Here is an 18,825-nt window from a genome sequence, read left to right as displayed (position 1 = left end):
CGTTCTTAAAACGATTCGCGTTTACAATAAAACCATTAGCCGTGCACACAGCAACGCCAATACGCGGATACGCTCGGCTCCGCAGGCATCCTGCGCTCCAAATCACTCCACCCTGAACAGCGAGTGCCCTCTGGAGGGTGCGCACTCCGGCCCTGCGCAGCTCACACAGCGCGCGAGTGAAGTGCACAAGCCACGATTCGGGACTGAGCCGCTGTGTGTGAGATCCCAGCGCATATCACTTACTACTTGCAAGTGGAAGGATGGCAAGCCTAAAGACAATCATAACTACACAATGGGCAGTATTTGCATCAGTATTTGCAGTATTTTCATACTTTTATACTCTTTAATGAAAGGTGATACAAGGCGGAAGTCCGCGCCGTTTTTCAGCAGTCGCGTCACATGACCAACGCCAGCGAATCAGGAAGGTGGATGTCACAGTGACGTTGTCCACTGAGACGCCAGCTAGAGCTCAGCACAGCGTATCCGCGTATTTTGAATGTTTACACAGCACCGGAGCTGACACGATCTGGATTGAATACGTGGACGCTGGCGGATTCCCGTTTCCAGGCGGTTTAATGTAAACGGACAGTGCATCCGCGAAGAAAACGAGACAGATACGGTCTAGTGTAAGCGTAGCCTCAAACTGTCTCTGTGCGTATAGGCCAACGCTCTGACCAATCAGCGCAACAGTGACTGTGACGTAGTCAGAGCGCGCAGTGGGGGAGACCTTGAAATAAATAATTTTTCAAAATGCGTATTAATTAATAAACAGGTTCTAGATATTAAGAAGTTTGGAGATAATGACCACAAGTTTGGAGTCTGTACCACATACACTTTTTTTTTCCAAGTGTTTTTCAAGGGTTTGCTTAAACTGTTTTTGAGAGTTTTTATTTAGTGGTGTTTGGTGAAATAATTTCCCTTAAATTTAAAATAACGGGAAAATAAGAAACAATCAAAAAGTAATGTTTCAAAGCTGTTTATTAATTCTTCGTACTGTACAAACTAGCCCCATCCTTTTGGCTACGAGCGGAGCCAGCTGGTAGATCAGACTTTTGCCATAGCCGGTCGGCAAAACAGCGAAAACGTCCTTCTTGAAAAGGAATGAGCGGAGAGCCTCTTCCTGCTCATGTTTCAACGAAAACTCCAAGTCTAATTCTTCTAAAACTGATTCCAAAGCGGAGTCAAACGCGCGCTGTTCACTAGCCGTAGCCATCTTTCCTGCTGTGCTTTCTCCAGCGTCACGCAGCTTTGTCGTCACTCCTGCAAAAGCCCGCCCAAAGAATCCAAACAAAAACCCTGCGTTGTGATTGGCGGGCACGATTTGATGCCCGGGGTGTTTTTGTTTATATGGTGCGAGGCTAGACCCATTCGCTAGGCAAAAATATTTTTGGCCGCTAGGCGGGTGGGTCTAGTTTACTAGGCTAATTTTAATGCACAAATGAAGAAAATTGCATCATCTTCACATTTACTTTCTGCTTTATATTGCTGTAGTCATTAATACTGTTTTATTGTTTAGACAGTCATCCTTACTTGGTTTTGACACAACCAGAGTTTTTGTCAGTGCTGTTACTAATAGAATTAAAACATTTATGAGTCTGAAGCACTGTTGTCATGAATGTAATCATAGAGGTAAAAAAGGAATGATATGGAGGAGGAGAAAGACAGTGAGCAAGGAATGAATATGGGTTCAGAAAAAGAAAAAAATGAATAAGGCAAACTCTTGAGAATTCAACTCTCTTTAGGAGTCTTGGCAGGCCTGATAACATCTTTAATATTTGATAATATGGTTCTTATGCACCTTCAGCAATAATAGCAAAAATACGGAGCTAAGCATAGCAGACAAGCAAAAGTTTAAAAATGAAATATTTTAAGTTCAAGGTGATTCTCTCTCTCTCTCTCATTACTCTCTATCTCCAGTTTTACACTTGCTCCTCCACTGATGTTCTCATAAACAGAGATGAAAGGAAATGTGCCATCACCCATCAAATGAATATGGATGGAAGCCCATGTTATCACCCCAGACAGTGAGGTTTCTCATATTCTCACGTTTCTCACACACCACGCCATCACAGACATGTTAGAATGTATAAAAGATCATGATCACATGCGTTTGTGTAAAAGGTTTTTCTGTTTCCTACAGCTGTATGTCTGTAAAATAAAACAATGATGCTGCATAACAATTAACACAGTATTCTCTCTTGGCTTGCCTTTTGTACTACAGCCTTATTTATTTATTTATTTATTGGGGGGTGTATTAATATTTATGTACTTACGTGTATGTTTTTTTTTTAATTGTTTGTTTCATGACCGATTGCCTTTTGTACTGTTGAAGCATTTAGGCTTGAAACTGTATTTTTATCAGTTCATGAATCCTTCTGTAGATGCTATGCATCATTGTGCTTCCAGTTGTTTGCACATTTTATAGGTCACAATTCTGGAGTGTCAGCTCAGTGACTAAATGTGAAAGTAATTGGTAATTTTTGGCAGTGTGAATGAGAAAACAAAATTTCTTGTGAAAATATTACTTACACTGGTGACATATTATGAAAATTACAGTGTTTAATAAATAAACAATTAGAAAATATGTGCAGTGGTGTGGATTTTATTACATGCACACAGCTAGTGTCAGACATGTGGTAACTGGTAGACGTCTCGGTTTTAGCACAACCTTTCACTATGAGAGGTGGCGATCACCTGCAGGTTTACTGACAGACGCCTGCTGACAGCTTTCTCATTCCCTCCTGGTGTCGGCAGACTCCTTTATCTCAAACTATCTCTTCTGGGTGCCAGTGTGGATGCTGAAACCAACACCCGTTAATGTTTAGTCACACACTTTAGCACTAAAAGCCTCCAGCAAGGTTGGATAGCAATGCTGAGAGGACATCTGTGGAGGCTGATGATGGAGAACTGTCCTCAACCTTTTCCACTGATGCTTTATTCATCTGCTGCCTGAGACACTAAGCTTGATAGTAGATGGAGTTCAGGAATTTTTTTTTTAATTCTTTATTCATTATGCTTTGCTGATAAGTAAGCTGTATCTTTATTTCTTTTTATTCACTCTCACTGTTTCTCCTTCTGTCAGCTGAGCATTAGGAGGCAAGAGCTCACTGAAATCAAGTTTGATCAAGGTGAATTGTAAGAGAATGCCAAAACTTATACCAAACTCTTTCACTTTCCATCTATAATCATTAGAATAAAACCCAGCTGCACTGAGTAGGCTTGTGTTATTGTCTGAAATTCCTATCAGGGTGGGGGGCAGGCTTGTTAGCTTTACTTTTGGGCCTTTTTTTGGGGGGTGGGGGGGGGGAGTGGGGAATTCTGTTTTCTAAAACAACAAGTAAGTTTCACCAAATTCTTAAACAGAGAGTGTGTAGGACTTTGTTGTTGTTTTGTAGTTAACAGTGAAAAAAGACAGTTCTGTAATAGTAATTCACAGTAAGTGTTGTGTTAGGGGGTTGGAATTGGTGGGGAATTTCTACGCATACATCATACGCCAGCTGAGATGTTATAAAATGTTGTTACACCCCAACAAACAGTCATGAAAAAAGTCAGACCACAGAGCAGCTGTCAGTAACAGAGCCATAAATCTAAGTTCGGAGGGGCATCCAAACATGGCCGCTCTGGACTACATCTCCCAAGCACCACAGCACACCTCCTCGCCAGAATATTAGGAGTGCACCTGTTTCCCATCTTTCCAGTAATCGCTCCTCTACATAAGCTCAGCAAACACTCACTCTAGTTGTGAAGTATTGTTCTATGTCCTCGTGCCTGATCATACCAAGCCTTTTGATTAAGGTTCCTGCCTTCCTGCGACTCTGACCTTACTTATGTTTATATCCCAACTTTGATGTCTTGCCTGCCTTCTGATAATCTGTTTGTACACTGACCAACCCTTGCCTGACCCTGACCAACCCTTGCCCGACCATGACCACATCTTTAGTCTATCAATTTGGATTTGCTTTCCAGTTTGCGATGTACCCACTCTCCCCTGCACCTGCATCTGTAAGTGTCTGCACCCTGACAGTGGCAGAGAAGCTACCAGCCAATCAGGAGAAAGAGAAAGTGAACAACATTAGTATGAGGGTGAAAGAATCCAACATTACACTATAAAAATGGACCTTTTCCACTGCATGGTACTAGCTCAACTTGACTCGACCCTACTCGCCTTTTTTGGTGTTCCATCAGGCCAAAGTTGTGTGTAGTACCTGGTAACCATTACTTTTTTGGTATCACCTTTGTTGAGGTTCCAATCGAGCTGAGGCAATACTAAATGGTAATGTGGAAACACTGCAGGGTACTGATTGGTCAGAGAGAATCGTATCATTTATCCATCATTGTGCAAGATGGGACATTCTGAACAAACCCTGCATTTTAAATCACATTATGTTATTTATCATAATGGATTATATATGTGGGTGCACATGTTTTGTGTGTGTGCATGCAAAATCGTGTTATGTCATGCTGAAGTTGCAACAATTCGTTAAGTTTCTAATACCTTTTCTTAAACAAAAAATAATAATAAATCATAATGGCATAAAAGCCATCAGTTTATACTGGGCAAAAAAGTCATGCTGTATATGTTATAATGGTGTAATGATGAAGGCGCAGACTTTTCAATCTGACAACATGGATTCACATCCCCACTCAGCATATTTTATTTGGGGAAAGTTTTGCTGCAGGTAACTCGTTAAAATTAGCCAGTCTGTATTGATATTTTGCCTAACTCTCTGTTGGTAAAACTAATGAGTGAACAAGCACTCTGCCTTTCATCTCTGTAGTCAGTAAGCATAGTAAAGCAAGCCACAGACCAAAGGCTCCTGCCTTCATAAGAAATCATTCGAGACCCTAACATTTTAGTAAGATGGAGAGAATCCTGCTTCAGTCCAAGTAATGCCATGACATGATGTTTATTACAAAACCTCAGTCAACCCATGACATTACCCATAGCGTTTTTACCAACAGAGGGGGACTAATTTTAAACGCGTTACCTGCAGCAAAACGTTCCCCAAATGAAATGGGAAGCAAACTCAAGTCTTCAGACTGGTAGCACTGTGTCTTCGCCATTACACCACCTCATTCTGTAACAATATAATGGGCCAGCGAGCTTTTAACTTTATTTGCATGTTTGGTGCATGAAGAGTAGTAGTAAAAATAAAGATGTTTCTATTTCGCTCTGAAGATGATGTCATTGCAGTTTCATGCAGTGTCATGCAGCTATGAAAACCAGCTGCAGTGGAAAACAAACTACTGATACCAAAAGTGAGTAGAGTCAAGACAAGAGTCATCCATGAAGAAGTGAAGTTTCGGATTAATTATATTGAAATAATTCTATAAACTCTTATGTCTACACACAGGCCATGGATAAAATAAGAGGCGTTATTCACTGACGTTGTGCTGATAGGAATTCCTAAAACAGAGAGAACAACAAACTCATTTCTGACATTTAAGCCATCCAATTTATTTACCATCATAATAGATTAAATCAACCCACAATTCTTGATACGGTTAGAAGAAACACACACACACACACACACACACACACACACACACACACACACACACACATAGCTCATATTTGATGAAAGCCAATGAAAGATTTCTAGCCAAATTAGACTTTTGTGTGATTTTTATGCCTACGGCAGCAGTAAATGGATAAAGATTTCCACTGATACATTTCACAGATCTTTTTCTTGGAAGAGGCAGGATGGAATTATCTTCCTTTCTTTCTAGAAGTGCTCGCTCAAAACAAAGGCCACCTACACATTCAGCTAACCTTTTCCTATGGCATTACATACTGAAAGACATACAGTCTCACAGATTAAATTAATCAAATCATCTCAACTACCAATTTTAATTATCTTCAAGCAAATTATATGGCCATTGTTAATTATAGTATGCACAGTGGGAGAGCTAGCAAATTAATATTCAGATAAACTATAACCTGCAGTCTGACATGATTTGTTTACCACCGTAGAACTGTTATATTGCCTGAAGTGGTGACATCTCTCATCATCTCTCCTTGACTCTACTTGCCCCTCTGGTGTAATTAAAAGCTAGAATTAAGTAATTTAGTGTATTTAATGTATATTTAAAGGTTTCTTCAAATACTCCACTGTCTCACTTTTAAAGGTTTCAGCCCACACACTAGATCACAAATAGTACTCATTGTACAAGCTATTTTTTTGTAAAAGATATGTTAAGCAGACGTTGGAGTCCCAAAACAGTGAATGCAGCCACAACCTTCTTTAATAAAAAGGTAACTAGCCAAAGATTACACCCATTGAAAGACATAATAAAACTTTTTTTCAGAGGATTTGAGAAAAGAATGAGAATCCATGCTCTAGCATGCTCTGGGTCTATCACTCACACACACACTAATATATATATATATATATATATATATATATATATATATATACACACAGTATATATGTGTGTGTGTGTGTGTGTGTGTGTGTGTGTGTGTGTATATATATATGTTATTCCGCGAAATTGAGTTGGATATGTGCTGATAACACTTTCACATCTAAGGCAATTCAGCTTCACCATTCCAATCTACCAGCATGTTTTGGGTGGTAAGAGGAAACCAGAGAACCCAGAGAAAACCCACACGGACATCCGAAGAGATCCTGGATTTGTGAGACAGCAACACTGTCCACTGCACCACTGTGCTGCCAACAGTTGTATTGCTGTTTGTAGTTTCTTCTACAATCTTTAACAGTTAATCCACAAAATCAAGTCATATATGAGGTGATCGCCATAAGCCATGTACAACGAGATTGAGTGGAATAACTGTTTTATTCTATCCACATTCACTGGATTTTGAGAAACAAAGCATTTTTATTTTTTGCAAATTCAATAAATAAAAACTTTGTACAAAATGTCTGACAAAATACTTTCCGCTTAGAATGTAAACAAACCGGCGAAATGTCAGTAGCAATTTGTGAAAAATGTGATAATAATATCTCATTCATCTCTAGCCGCTTTATCCTTCTACAGGGTCGCAGGCAAGCTGGAGCCTATCCCAGCTGACTACGGGCGAGAGGCGGGGTACACCCTGGACAAGTCGCCAGGTCATCACAGGGCTGACACATAGACACAGACAACCATTCACACTCACATTCACACCTACGGTCAATTTAGAGCCACCAGTTAACCTAACCTGCATGTCTTTGGACTGTGGGGGAAACCGAAGCACCCGGAGGAAACCCACGCGGACACGGGGAGAACATGCAAACTCCGCACAGAAAGGCCCTCGCCGGCCCCGGGGCTCGAACCCAGGACCTTCTTGCTGTGAGGCGACAGTGCTAATCACTATACCACCGTGCCGCCGTGATAATAATAATTATTGAAAAATAAAAAATAAAGGTTCTTACCATCAACAACTTTTATTCCATATTTTGTTGCTTTTTTTGTATTTTCTGGGGTGTCCTTCTTTGGGGTTTTTTGACGGTTGGCAAACCAACTTAAAGGTGCATTACCACCACCGGCTGGGCTGGCGTGTGGAACAGGAGATATCGGGGAGGACCAAAAAAAACCTCTTGTTTTAGCTATTTCTGTTTCTTTTAAACACTTGATAACAATTTTTGGGGTTTTGTTTTCAAGTAGAGTTTTTATTTTGTCCTCGGTTGGTTCAGCAACACGCGCCGTCATTTTGTATTTCTCTACTCATGGTATATGAGCTGATAGCCTCGTACAGTAGTACAGTAGCCAATCAGAGTGCATGACTGCTCATATCCAATATGTGTGTGTGTGTGTGTGTGTGTGTGTGTGTGTGTGTGTGTGTGTGTGTGTGTGTACATAGAGACAGAGGATACTACATGGTGGCATGAAGACATGAAATTTATCTTCAAGTGAGTGAAGCAAACGAGTGAAATATTTTTCAATATGAGAAGATAAACTTCATATCCTCATGCCACCGTGTAATATTATTTATATTATATGGACACATCCACAAAAAAACCCCACAAGTTAATCAAAAGAATTTTAATTTTGAACTAGTTTACAATTTTGACAATGCACATCAAGTCAATGGGAAAACACTGGGAGTGAGGTCACTGGGGTAAAGATATTGGAAAATATATCACTCCGATACGCGATGCATTTCATATGAAAAATGCGAGTTCTTCTACATGAGAAGATAAATTTCATATCTTTAAGCCAGTGTGTGATTTTCTTTCTATTATATAGACACACCCACAAACAGAAAGTACTCAAATTTATCAAAACAATTCATCCATTTCCTAGGGAGTGAGGATATTGGAAAATATGTTACTCAATGTCCCGGATGTAGTGTGTATGGAAAAATACAGTATGAGCGGCCTATTTCCCAGTAAAAGACTTGTGTCTACACACACACACACACACACACACACACACATATTATATCTCATCTCATCTCATTATCTCTAGCCGCTTTATCCTTCTACAGGGTCGCAGGCAAGCTGGAGCCTATCCCAGCTGACTACGGGCGAAAGGCAGGATACACCCTGGACAAGTCACCAGGTCATCACAGGGCTGACACATAGAGACAAACAACCATTCACACTCACACCTACGGTCAATTTAGAGTCGCCAGTTAGCTTAACCTGCATGTCTTTGGACTGTGGGGGAAACCGGAGCACCCGGAGGAAACCCACGCGGACACGGGGAGAACATGCAAACTCCACACAGAAAGGCCCTCACTGGCCATGGGGCTCGAACCCGGACCTTCTTGCTGTGAGGCAACAGCGCTAACCACTACACCACCCTGAAAGAGACGTCGTCTAGATGGGAGCATATGTTGCTCTAGAACCTGAATATATCTTTCAGCATTGATGGTGTCTTTCCAGATGTGTAAGCTGCCCATGCCACACGCACTAATGCAACCCCATACCATCAGAGATGCAGGCTTCTGAACTGAGCGCTGATAACAACTTGGGTCGTCCTTCTCCTCTTTAGTCCGAATGACACGGCGTCCCTGAAAAGAACTTCAAATTTTGATTCGTCTGACCACAGAACAGTTTTCCACTTTACCACAGTCCATTTTAAATGAGCCTTGGCCCAGAGAAGACGTCTGCGCTTCTGGATCATGTTTAGATACGGCTTCTTCTTTGAACTACCGAGTTTTAGCTGGCAACTGCAGATGGCACAGTGAATTATGTTCACAGATAATGTTCTCTGGAAATATTCCTGAGCCCATTTTGTGATTTCCAATACAGAAGCATGCCTGTATGTGATGCAATGTCGTCTAAGGGCCCAAAGATCACGGGCACCCAGTATGGTTTTCCGGCCTTGACCCTTACGCACAGAGACTCTTCCAGATTCTCTGAATCTTTTGATGATATTATGCACTGCAGATGATGATATGTTCAAACTCTTTGCAATTTTACACTGTCGAACTCCTTTCTGATATTGCTCCACTATTTGTGGGCGCAGAATTAGGGGGATTGGCGATCCTCTTCCCATCTTTACTTCTGAGAGCCGCTGCCACTCCAAGATGTTCTTTTTATACCCAGTCATGTTAATGACCTATTGCCAATTGACCTAATGAGTTGCAATTTGGTCCTCCAGCTGTTCCTTTTTTGTACCTTTAACTTTTCCAGCCTCTTATTGCCCCTATCCCAACTTTTTTGAGATGTGTTGCTGTGATGAAATTTTAAATGAGCCAATATTTGGCATGAAATTTCAAAATGTCTCACTTTCGACATTTGATATGTTGTCTATGTTCTACTGTGAATACAATATCAGTTTTTGAGATTTGTAAATTATTGCATTCCGTTTTTATTTACAATTTGTACTTTGTCCCAACTTTTTTGGAATCAGGGTTGTATATATATATATATATATATATATATATATATATATATATATATATATATATATATATATATATAAAATTATAGTTTGATATTCCCAATAAGAACTTCACCCTAGGTGACTTTTTAAGCTCTGACAATTACAAAGACACACATACACCCACAAACACAGGTTCAAGGTCTTTCTGCTGATTATGATTGGAGCAAAGAGACGAACAAGTAGAAAGAAAGACACTGTTCTGACCACACCCACACCCTGATGCATTCTTCTGGTTATTGTTCTCACCCGAGTGTATTCTGCTACCTTTACCTCTGTTTTAGATTTCAGTGAATACAGTACAGACCCAGTACTGTTAGTGTTCTTGGCAAAAGTTTTCATGGATTATTTATGATTTTTTGCTGGGTTTCTTATGTCCTTGATGTTCTGATTTCTACTATTTTATGTTTCCACTGCTTCTGGTCCTGACCTTGTTTTTCCATTGTTAAAAAAAAAAAAAATAATAATAATAATAATAATAATAATAATAAACGAATCTGGATATTCATCTGTTAACCTTGCCTGTATGTTCTCTGTGTTGTTTGGAATTCTGATGACAATGTCCAGAGAATAAAAATACTCCTACTGGAGCTGACTCACAAGTGCTGAGTTTGAATAAAGCCACACCAAGCTTTAAAGGGTCCCTGAAAACTTCTAAATTCAGGAGACTTTTGCATTTCATCAAACCAAACCAAGGGTTTTGTCAAATGCAACGAAAGACCGATCATTCATATGGTCTCTGCACAAGTGCTCTACAACCCCGATTCCAAAAAAGTTGGGACAAAGTACAAATTGTAAATAAAAACAGAATGCAATAATTTACAGATCTCAAAAACTGATATTGTATTCACAATAGAACATATGGCCCTTTTCCACTACCCTTTTTCAGCTCGCTTCAGCTCGCTTCAGCTCACTTCAGCCTGACACGGCTCGCGTTTCGACTACCTTAAAACAGCACGACTCAGCTCGCTTCAGCCCTGCTTAGCCCCCAAAACTCGCACGGTTTTGAAGTGGGGCTGAAGCGAGCCAAACCGAGCTGAGTGAGGCTGGGGGCGTGAGCAGACACTCCCCTGTGCACTGATTGGTGAGGAGGAGTGTCCTCACACGCCCCACGAGCACGCTGAGATCTGTAAACCCGGAAGAAGGAGAATTACGAATTACGAGAATTTCTGAAGCCTTATGCGCCTCGCCTCATCTATACGCTCTTGCCAGTATCTGTTGGCGTTGTCGGTGACAACAAGCCACAGCACCAAGACCAGCAACACTAATGACTCCATGTCCTCCATGTTTATTGTTTACTATCCGGGCTGTGAGACTACCGCTTAAAAGTCACTGATGTCACTGTTTGCGCCGCTTAACGACATCACCTGACGTCCACCCACTTTCGCTAACTCCACCCAATGTGTCCACCCACTTCCAGCCAGTACGGTTCAGTGCGGTTGTAGTCAAAATGCAACTCCAACAGCCCCGCTCAGCTCGACTCAGCCCAACTCAGCACGGCATGGCTCAGCCGCGTTTGTAGTGGAAAAGCGGCAATAGACAACATATCAAATGTCGAAAGTGAGACATTTTGAAATTTCATGCCAAATATTGGCTCATTTGAAATTTCATGACAGCAACACATCTCAAAAAAGTTGGGACAGGGGCAATAAGAGGCTGGAAAAGTTAAAGGTACAAAAAAGGAACAGCTGGAGGACCAAATTGCAACTCATTAGGTCAACTGGCAATAGGTCATTAACATGACTGGGTATAAAAAGAGCATCTTGGAGTGGCAGCGGCTCTCAGAAGTAAAGATGGGAAGAGGATCACCAATCCCCCTAATTCTGCACCAACAAATATCAGAAAGGAGTTCAACAGTGTAAAATTTCAAAGAGTTTGAACATATCATCATCTACAGTGCATAATATCATCAAAAGATTCAGAGAATCTGGAAGAATCTCTGTGTGTAAGGGTCAAGGCTGGAAAACCATACTGGGTGCCCGTGATCTTCGGGCCCTTAGACGGCACTGCATCACATACAGGCATGCTTCTGTATTGGAAATCACAAAATGGGCTTAGGAATATTTCCAGAGAACATTATCTGTGAACACAATTCACCGTGCCATCCGCCGTTGCCAGCTAAAATTCTATAGTTCTAAGAAGAAGCCGTATCTAAACATGATCCAGGAGCGCAGACGTCTTCTCTGGGCCAAGTCTCATTTAAAATGGACTGTGGTAAAGTGGAAAACTGTTCTGTGGTCAGACGAATCAAAATTTGAAGTTCTTAATGGAAATCAGGGACGCCGTGTCATTCGGACTAAAGAGGAGAAGGACGACCCGAGTTGTTATCAGCGCTCAGTTCAGAAGCCTGCATCTCTGATGGTATGGGGTTGCATTAGTGCGTGTGGCATGGGCAGCTTACACATCTGGAAAGACACCATCAATGCTGAAAGGTATATCCAGGTTCTAGAGCAACATATGCTCCCATCCAGACGATGTCTCTTTCAGGGAAGACCTTGCATTTTCCAACATGACAATGCCAAACCACATACTGCATCAATTACAGCATCATGGCCGCGTAGAAGAAGGGTCCAGGTACTGAACTGGACAGCCTGCAGTCCAGATCTTTCACCCATAGAAAACATTTGGCGCACCATAAAGTGGAAGATACGACAAAAAAAGACCTGAGACAGTTGAGCAACTAGAATCCTACATTAGACAAGAATGGGTTAACATTCCTATCCCTAAACTTGAGCAACTTGTCTCCTCAGTCCCCAGCCGTTTACAGACTGTAAAGAGAAAAGGGGATGTCTCACAGTGGTAAACATGGCCTTGTCCCAACTTTTTTGAGATGTGTTGTTGTCATGAAATTTAAAATCACCTAATTTTTCTCTTTAAATGATACATTTTCTCAGTTTAAACATTTGATATGTCATCTATGTTCTATTCTGAATAAAATATGGAATTTTGAAACTTCCACATCATTGCATTCCGTTTTTATTTACAGTTTGTACTTTGTCCCAACTTTTTTGGAATCGGGGTTGTAGAATACACAAAGCCTTACTCAGTCTATGTGGGTTTTTTAACTCCTACTCAGGTCCTGAGTCAATATGCTGCAGTGTGATTGGAGATAAGATCAAACTCATCAGGCCATTTACAGGCATAGTTCATGCACTGGTCACTCTTCATCATTTTACACGCAATAATGTCACAAAATCTCTTTCACTTTGCCCACTCAGTCTGGCATATCAGTTTACTAATTCAGACTTTTAATGGGATCTCAGTCAGAAATGGACTGGTGTCTCCAACAGATGGATATAGGGCAAAAGTGAAGCACCCTGCATATTATACAGAGTGAAAAATCAGAATGGGAAAATTCTAGGTTTCACTCCAGATTCTAAATTCCAGTCATGCAGCATAAATTGTACTCTTGCATATTTAGTGTGTTTAAGTGTGTTTGTGCTGCTGGGTCTGTGCTGTCAATCAGAGTTTGTCTGATGTATGAGTGTGTGATCTCAATAACTCTGAAGCTTGATGCTTCTCATTGACGTATAAAATGCTGTGGGCATTGCAGCACCTTTCGCCGCTGTGAGTGGGCTATTATTTACACATGAAGGTCATATCATTTCCCCGCCATATGGAAGTTAATTAAGTCAGAAGGATTGACAGTTCTTGATAAAAACACACACTATTCAGCGTAATTGCTTTTTGACAGCTGCACAAAGTTTGCAGAAAGGAGAAAGTGAATTTATGGATGAAGCCCAAACTGAACTGGTCGCCCACTTCCATCCAGAAGAGGCCTGTTGGGCATGGCCAGAGTGCCAAACACATGCACACACACACACGCTTGCACACACGTGTACACACACACACACCAATAAATTATTGTATAGATTGGAGGCAAGCCAGAAGCTGTCCAAGTCAGACATTTTATAAGCAATCGCTTAGCACAAATACGGTAGTTCAGATCAGGTCCGATGGCAGGTGCAGTGGTAGAAGTTAATTAGAAAGTTTCCCAAATATTACGTTAGAAATAAACAGGGTGTTATGTTACCAGAAAATCATCCAAAATATTATTGTCATGACCCCAGTATATTATTTTCCTAAGTGTTTTATTCCTCTTAAACCACTATTTGTCAATAATTACAATTGTTGAATTTATTAATGAATGTCACATGTAATTTTTAACCATTCACAGTTATATTTGATGTTATGGAATGCCTGCAAAAAAATTAATTCCAAGAATCTGTAATCAGCTGAAGCTCTTTTCTTTCTCTCTCTTGAAATTATTAAAACACACACGCACGCGCGCACGCACACACACACACACACACACACACACACACACACACACACACACACACACACACACCTTTTTATTTCACTGAGAAACCAGAAGATTCCTTTGCCCAGAAGACTCTTTCTGTTACTGAACACCACAAAGCACTAACACTGGGGACTCCTTCTGTAAATATTACATAAAAAAATCTCCATGTAAATGATTATATATTTTATTTTGTTAAATAACAGCACTATTCTTTATCTGTTTATTATTAGATTTAGATTATATTGACTGTCTGCCATACACATTTTTTTTGTAAAGGAGTTGTTACAATAGAAAAGATAATGTATTATAACATACAGTACACATTAATGTAAATCTGTCGACAGAATTATAGCCAGAAATACTGTCAAAGACATTGTGTTATAGAAAATTAGTTCCCACCATCTGACCAATCAGATTTGATCTTTCAAATTAATCATTTTCAGCCCAGTGTTATGCCCTCTAACTAATTAACAGTTATTCCATGAAATCAAGTTGTACATGAGCTGATAGCTGACGAGGCACCTAGCTCCGAGTTGGCTATAAGCCATGTGTGACAAGATTGAGTGGAATACAGTAACTGTTTTATTCTATCCATGTTCACTGGATTTTGAGAAACTGATCATTTTTATTTTTAGCAAATTCAGTAAATAAAAACTTTATTAAAAAAACATCCGACAAAATCATTTCCACTTAGAATGTAAACAAATCGGTGAAATAACAGTAGCAATTTGTGAAAAATCCAATAATAATAATTCTTGAAAAATAAAAAAAATATACTTTCTTACCATCAAATACTTTTAATACATATTTTGTTTCTTTTTTTGTATTTTTAGGGGTTTTGTTTTTGAGTAGAGTTTTTATTTCATCCTCGGTCGGTTCAGCAACACGCTCCGCCATTTTGTTTTTTTCTACTCACGGTATACGACCTGATAGCCTAGTAGTAGAGGAGCCAATCAGAGCACACGATTGCTCATATCCAGTGAATGTGGATAGAATAATATTTAAACATATCTACCAAAATATCTGTACTAACTCTCTTTCCACAGTGCACCGCCCAAACCTGTGCAAGGCCTGAAGTAGGGCTGAACGATTTTAAGAAAAAATTGAATTGCGATTTTTCTGGCAGATATTGCGATTTCGATTTCAACCACGATTTTTTTTCTTTAAATCAAGTTTTAGTGCAAATTAATTAATACAATGAATTCCATAAAGCTAATGCAAGAATGAAAACTGAGGTCAACAGATTTCAAATGTAGGCCTGTTTATTAACATTGAGTGCCTGAGGAACAAGTTATAATAACTTAAAATAATAAAAAGAGAGCCATCTTTCGTAAGTAAACTTTTGCTTCTTTTACTTTTCCCATCTACAACATATCAGACATAAAAAAAGGTTGATCAATGGCTCAGCAGCATCAAAATATTGCACTTTTGTAAAAGAATGTACATAAGCATTATAAATTATAACTAGAGCCAACAATTCCCCTGTGGGAAATAAGAGTGATGCAGTGGCTGTAGCAGTCGCTATTGCAGGGCCCCTCCCTCCTGTGTGTGAGAGAGAGAGCGAGCAGCCCCTCCCCCACCCGCGCGCTCAGACACAGAGCCAGAGAAAGCGCACTTTTTCCTCACAGTGCTCCCTCCAAACAACGGGGATTTACACGAAAACGGAAGGAGATATTCACAAAATTCTTTCACACTGACTGCCACAAGGCTTTCCTGAACGTAATTTTTTTTGCCTGTAGTGTAAAAAATGAGGACAATTTATTGACGAAACAAAACATGGGTCAGTTTAGGAGCACTGAGAAAAACCGCGGCTTTGACGATCCCAAAATCGTGTTGTCTGAGATCACGATTTTCGGTCGAAAACGATAGATCGTTCAGCCCTAGCCTGAAGCATGCAAAGAGCTGCAGACATGCACAGATTGCACGCTGAGTCAATGCCAATTAAAGTGAGCAAGGGGTGTGATTAACAAGAGTGTCACCCCAACACTGTGGTGTGGAAAGCTTTGACTGAAGGCAAATCTGAAGCAATTAGTGGTGCTCCATTTGGACATCACTGCTGAATATGCAGATATTCAAAACTAGCTTAGCTTATTTTGGTATACTGATAGACTCAGGCTGTTTGAGATATTTTGGTACTGACTTCTGGTCAGTCACTTCACATCATATTGGCTGTCTTGTTTACAACACAACAACTATTTCCAATGCAGTTAACAACACTGAACTCCACAATTTTACTTGATAATGTCAATCTACCATAAAGGAATGAATTTATATTTAAAACAAATAGAAAGGGATGCCTCTAATCGAGTCATTTCTGTAACTAATTTGTACATCTTAAATACCCTTAAAATACACTTTAAACAGGAATGAAACAATTGAAGAAAGACTATTTCAGATTTTTGACTTTGTTGTGACCTTGACCTTGTCTGGATCAATTCCAAAATCAGTTCAATTCCAAAATCACATCTGATGGCTACAATGATAATTACATATAAATCTAGCGAGAATCTTGGACAGACACATGGACACACAGATGCCCATAATGCCACAAATGTTTTCAGCCAAGGCTTATCTTTAACATTTTGCCACTCATCCAAGGAACATCATCAGTTCTTCTCAGATGAGCAGAGAAATATTTTGCGACATTGTAACACAGGTCCAGTCACACGGACATACTACTAATAGACAGTCAGCTTGTTCAGGACCTCAACCTTGAACCCCTTCCCCAGAGCTAGAAGCTTCCTCTTACCTGATACTCATTGGGCCAGAAGGTGCTGACTGCCAGCTCCACCTGATACCACTGGCGCCCTTGCGAACCCGAGATGTTCCACACAGCCATGCCCAGCGGCCCGCCGTTCACCCGTACATACACTCGTAGTGTCCCGGGGCTGTGTCCGTCCCGGCTGTACAGGAAGTAGCTGAACTGGACGCAGTGCGTGTCATTCTCGCTGAGCGTCTGCAGCAGCAGCTGAGCTCTCTGGCCTGCGGCATGCTGGGATGAGTTTACTATCATGTAGGAGCCTGGAGGAAGAGGAACATGACACGGTGAGAGTCAATTACCGAATACTGCTATTAGTGTCAACACATACTGTGCAAGAGGCATGCAAATGTCTATGGTAATTTAGAAGCTCCATCTAATGGAGTAGAATTTAGATCATTTAAGGACAGGAAGAGTAATTACTCAAGGTGAACATGGTGAGTTTTCCCCTCCTCAATAAATCAAACGTGAGAAGTCTGGTAAGTCAAGTGCTCTGAACATGCATTTCTTCTGAAAATAAATATCAGTTCAAATATTTCAAATGAGGTGCACCTCACAATAAAGCAGGTGTATGAATGAAAAACAGAAAAACAGGCATTTTTGTTTAGTTCCCAGACAACAAAGGGATAGGGAAAAAAAAACAATGATTTTCAGATTTACTGCGAAGCATGTCTGACACGCTTGTGTAGTTTTCATACAACTGATTGCCATTTTCCCATTCCTCCTTTTCAAAGCCCCTGTTTATCCATTTGTATATCTATTTGCAGTTTTCGCTTAGATAAGTTCAAGGGATTTGGCATCTCTCTTCATGTTTCTCAAAAAAAAAAAGAGAGCCTCAAAATGTGGAACAGAAGAAAGTAAGCCTTTATAGCAAATGTATTTAATCTGAGACAGCCTTACAATTTCATAAAATCGGTGAAATTTAGTTCCCTCTGAAATTTGGTCATTGTGATATATGTTTATTTATGTAATATCTCACAAAATATTAGGCCATTCTGTGGCTGGGAAGTTATTTAATCTGAGGGGATTCCCGAGCAAATAATGTGCATGAAATCACCCACTTCGCGGCAGTCAAGCAGACAGAGGAAATCCAGTGTGCGCATGCGCAGGTTTACCTTCTTCTTCTTCTTTTGGGTTTTACGACAGCTGGCATCCAGTGTTGCCTTACTGCCATCTACAAGTTTACCTTGACTGTGCACTGACAGTTACATCATTCTGTTGCTAAACTAACAGCTGATCACACCGAGGTGCTCACTGACCGCAGATATTTATTAGTTTAGTCCTGCATTTCCTTTCCTTCGCAACATAACGTCTTTTCTTCTTGCTTTCCATTACTGTAGTCGGTCTTTCATGTTTCATTCGCATCCTCAATTTTTCTCTCCTTTTTCAAATTTGTATCCCACAATGCCTTGTGCAAACGGGGAAAGCCCACCATGTGATGCATGACATAGTACCTTGAATTGGGTCATGGTGAAGCAAGAAAAAATAGTGGAGAATTTAGGGCCACATGGCCCTAAATTCATTAATTGTTCTATTAAAAAAATAATAATAAAATCGGGAGTCTGTGATTCGAATTCAGTAGCTTTCAGTCCAGTAAACAAAAATCATTGGGTGTCGGGGAAAATTCTTTTTATGACCTACACTTGAAAAATCTGAAAGGCAGTCTACCTTTAAGGCCCTAGGTTGGGTGGGCAGGCTTCAAAATACCACTGTCATATCAACAAGCAGAGAAATTATACTAAATACCTTCCTCAGAGAAGGACACACACATACACACACATACGGTCCAGTACTTTCCTCACTGTAATTAGAGTGACATGCTGATTACACACAGAAAACAGTGGGGCAGTGAGGATAGCAGTCCATCTGCAAGAAGAAATGTGCAAGTAATTACCAGTGAACCATACACACAGATACATGTTCACAC

At 40.3% G+C, this 18,825-nt stretch overlaps 1 protein-coding gene across 2 annotated transcripts in view; it reads right to left on the bottom strand.

Moving 5' to 3' along the window:
* Positions 1-18,825, bottom strand: part of ptprub (protein tyrosine phosphatase receptor type Ub) — a 487,258-nt gene that overhangs the window by 222,781 nt on the left and 245,652 nt on the right. For both annotated transcript variants that reach the window (XM_060922216.1, XM_060922217.1), the window contains exon 3: positions 16,890-17,161. In XM_060922216.1, coding sequence (XP_060778199.1) covers positions 16,890-17,161 — 272 coding nt within the window. The remainder of the gene's footprint in view (positions 1-16,889; positions 17,162-18,825) is intronic.

Source organism: Neoarius graeffei, chromosome 5 (assembly GCF_027579695.1).
Source record: "Neoarius graeffei isolate fNeoGra1 chromosome 5, fNeoGra1.pri, whole genome shotgun sequence".
Lineage (NCBI taxonomy): Eukaryota > Metazoa > Chordata > Actinopteri > Siluriformes > Ariidae > Neoarius > Neoarius graeffei.
This window is presented reverse-complemented; position numbering and strand designations above follow the sequence as displayed.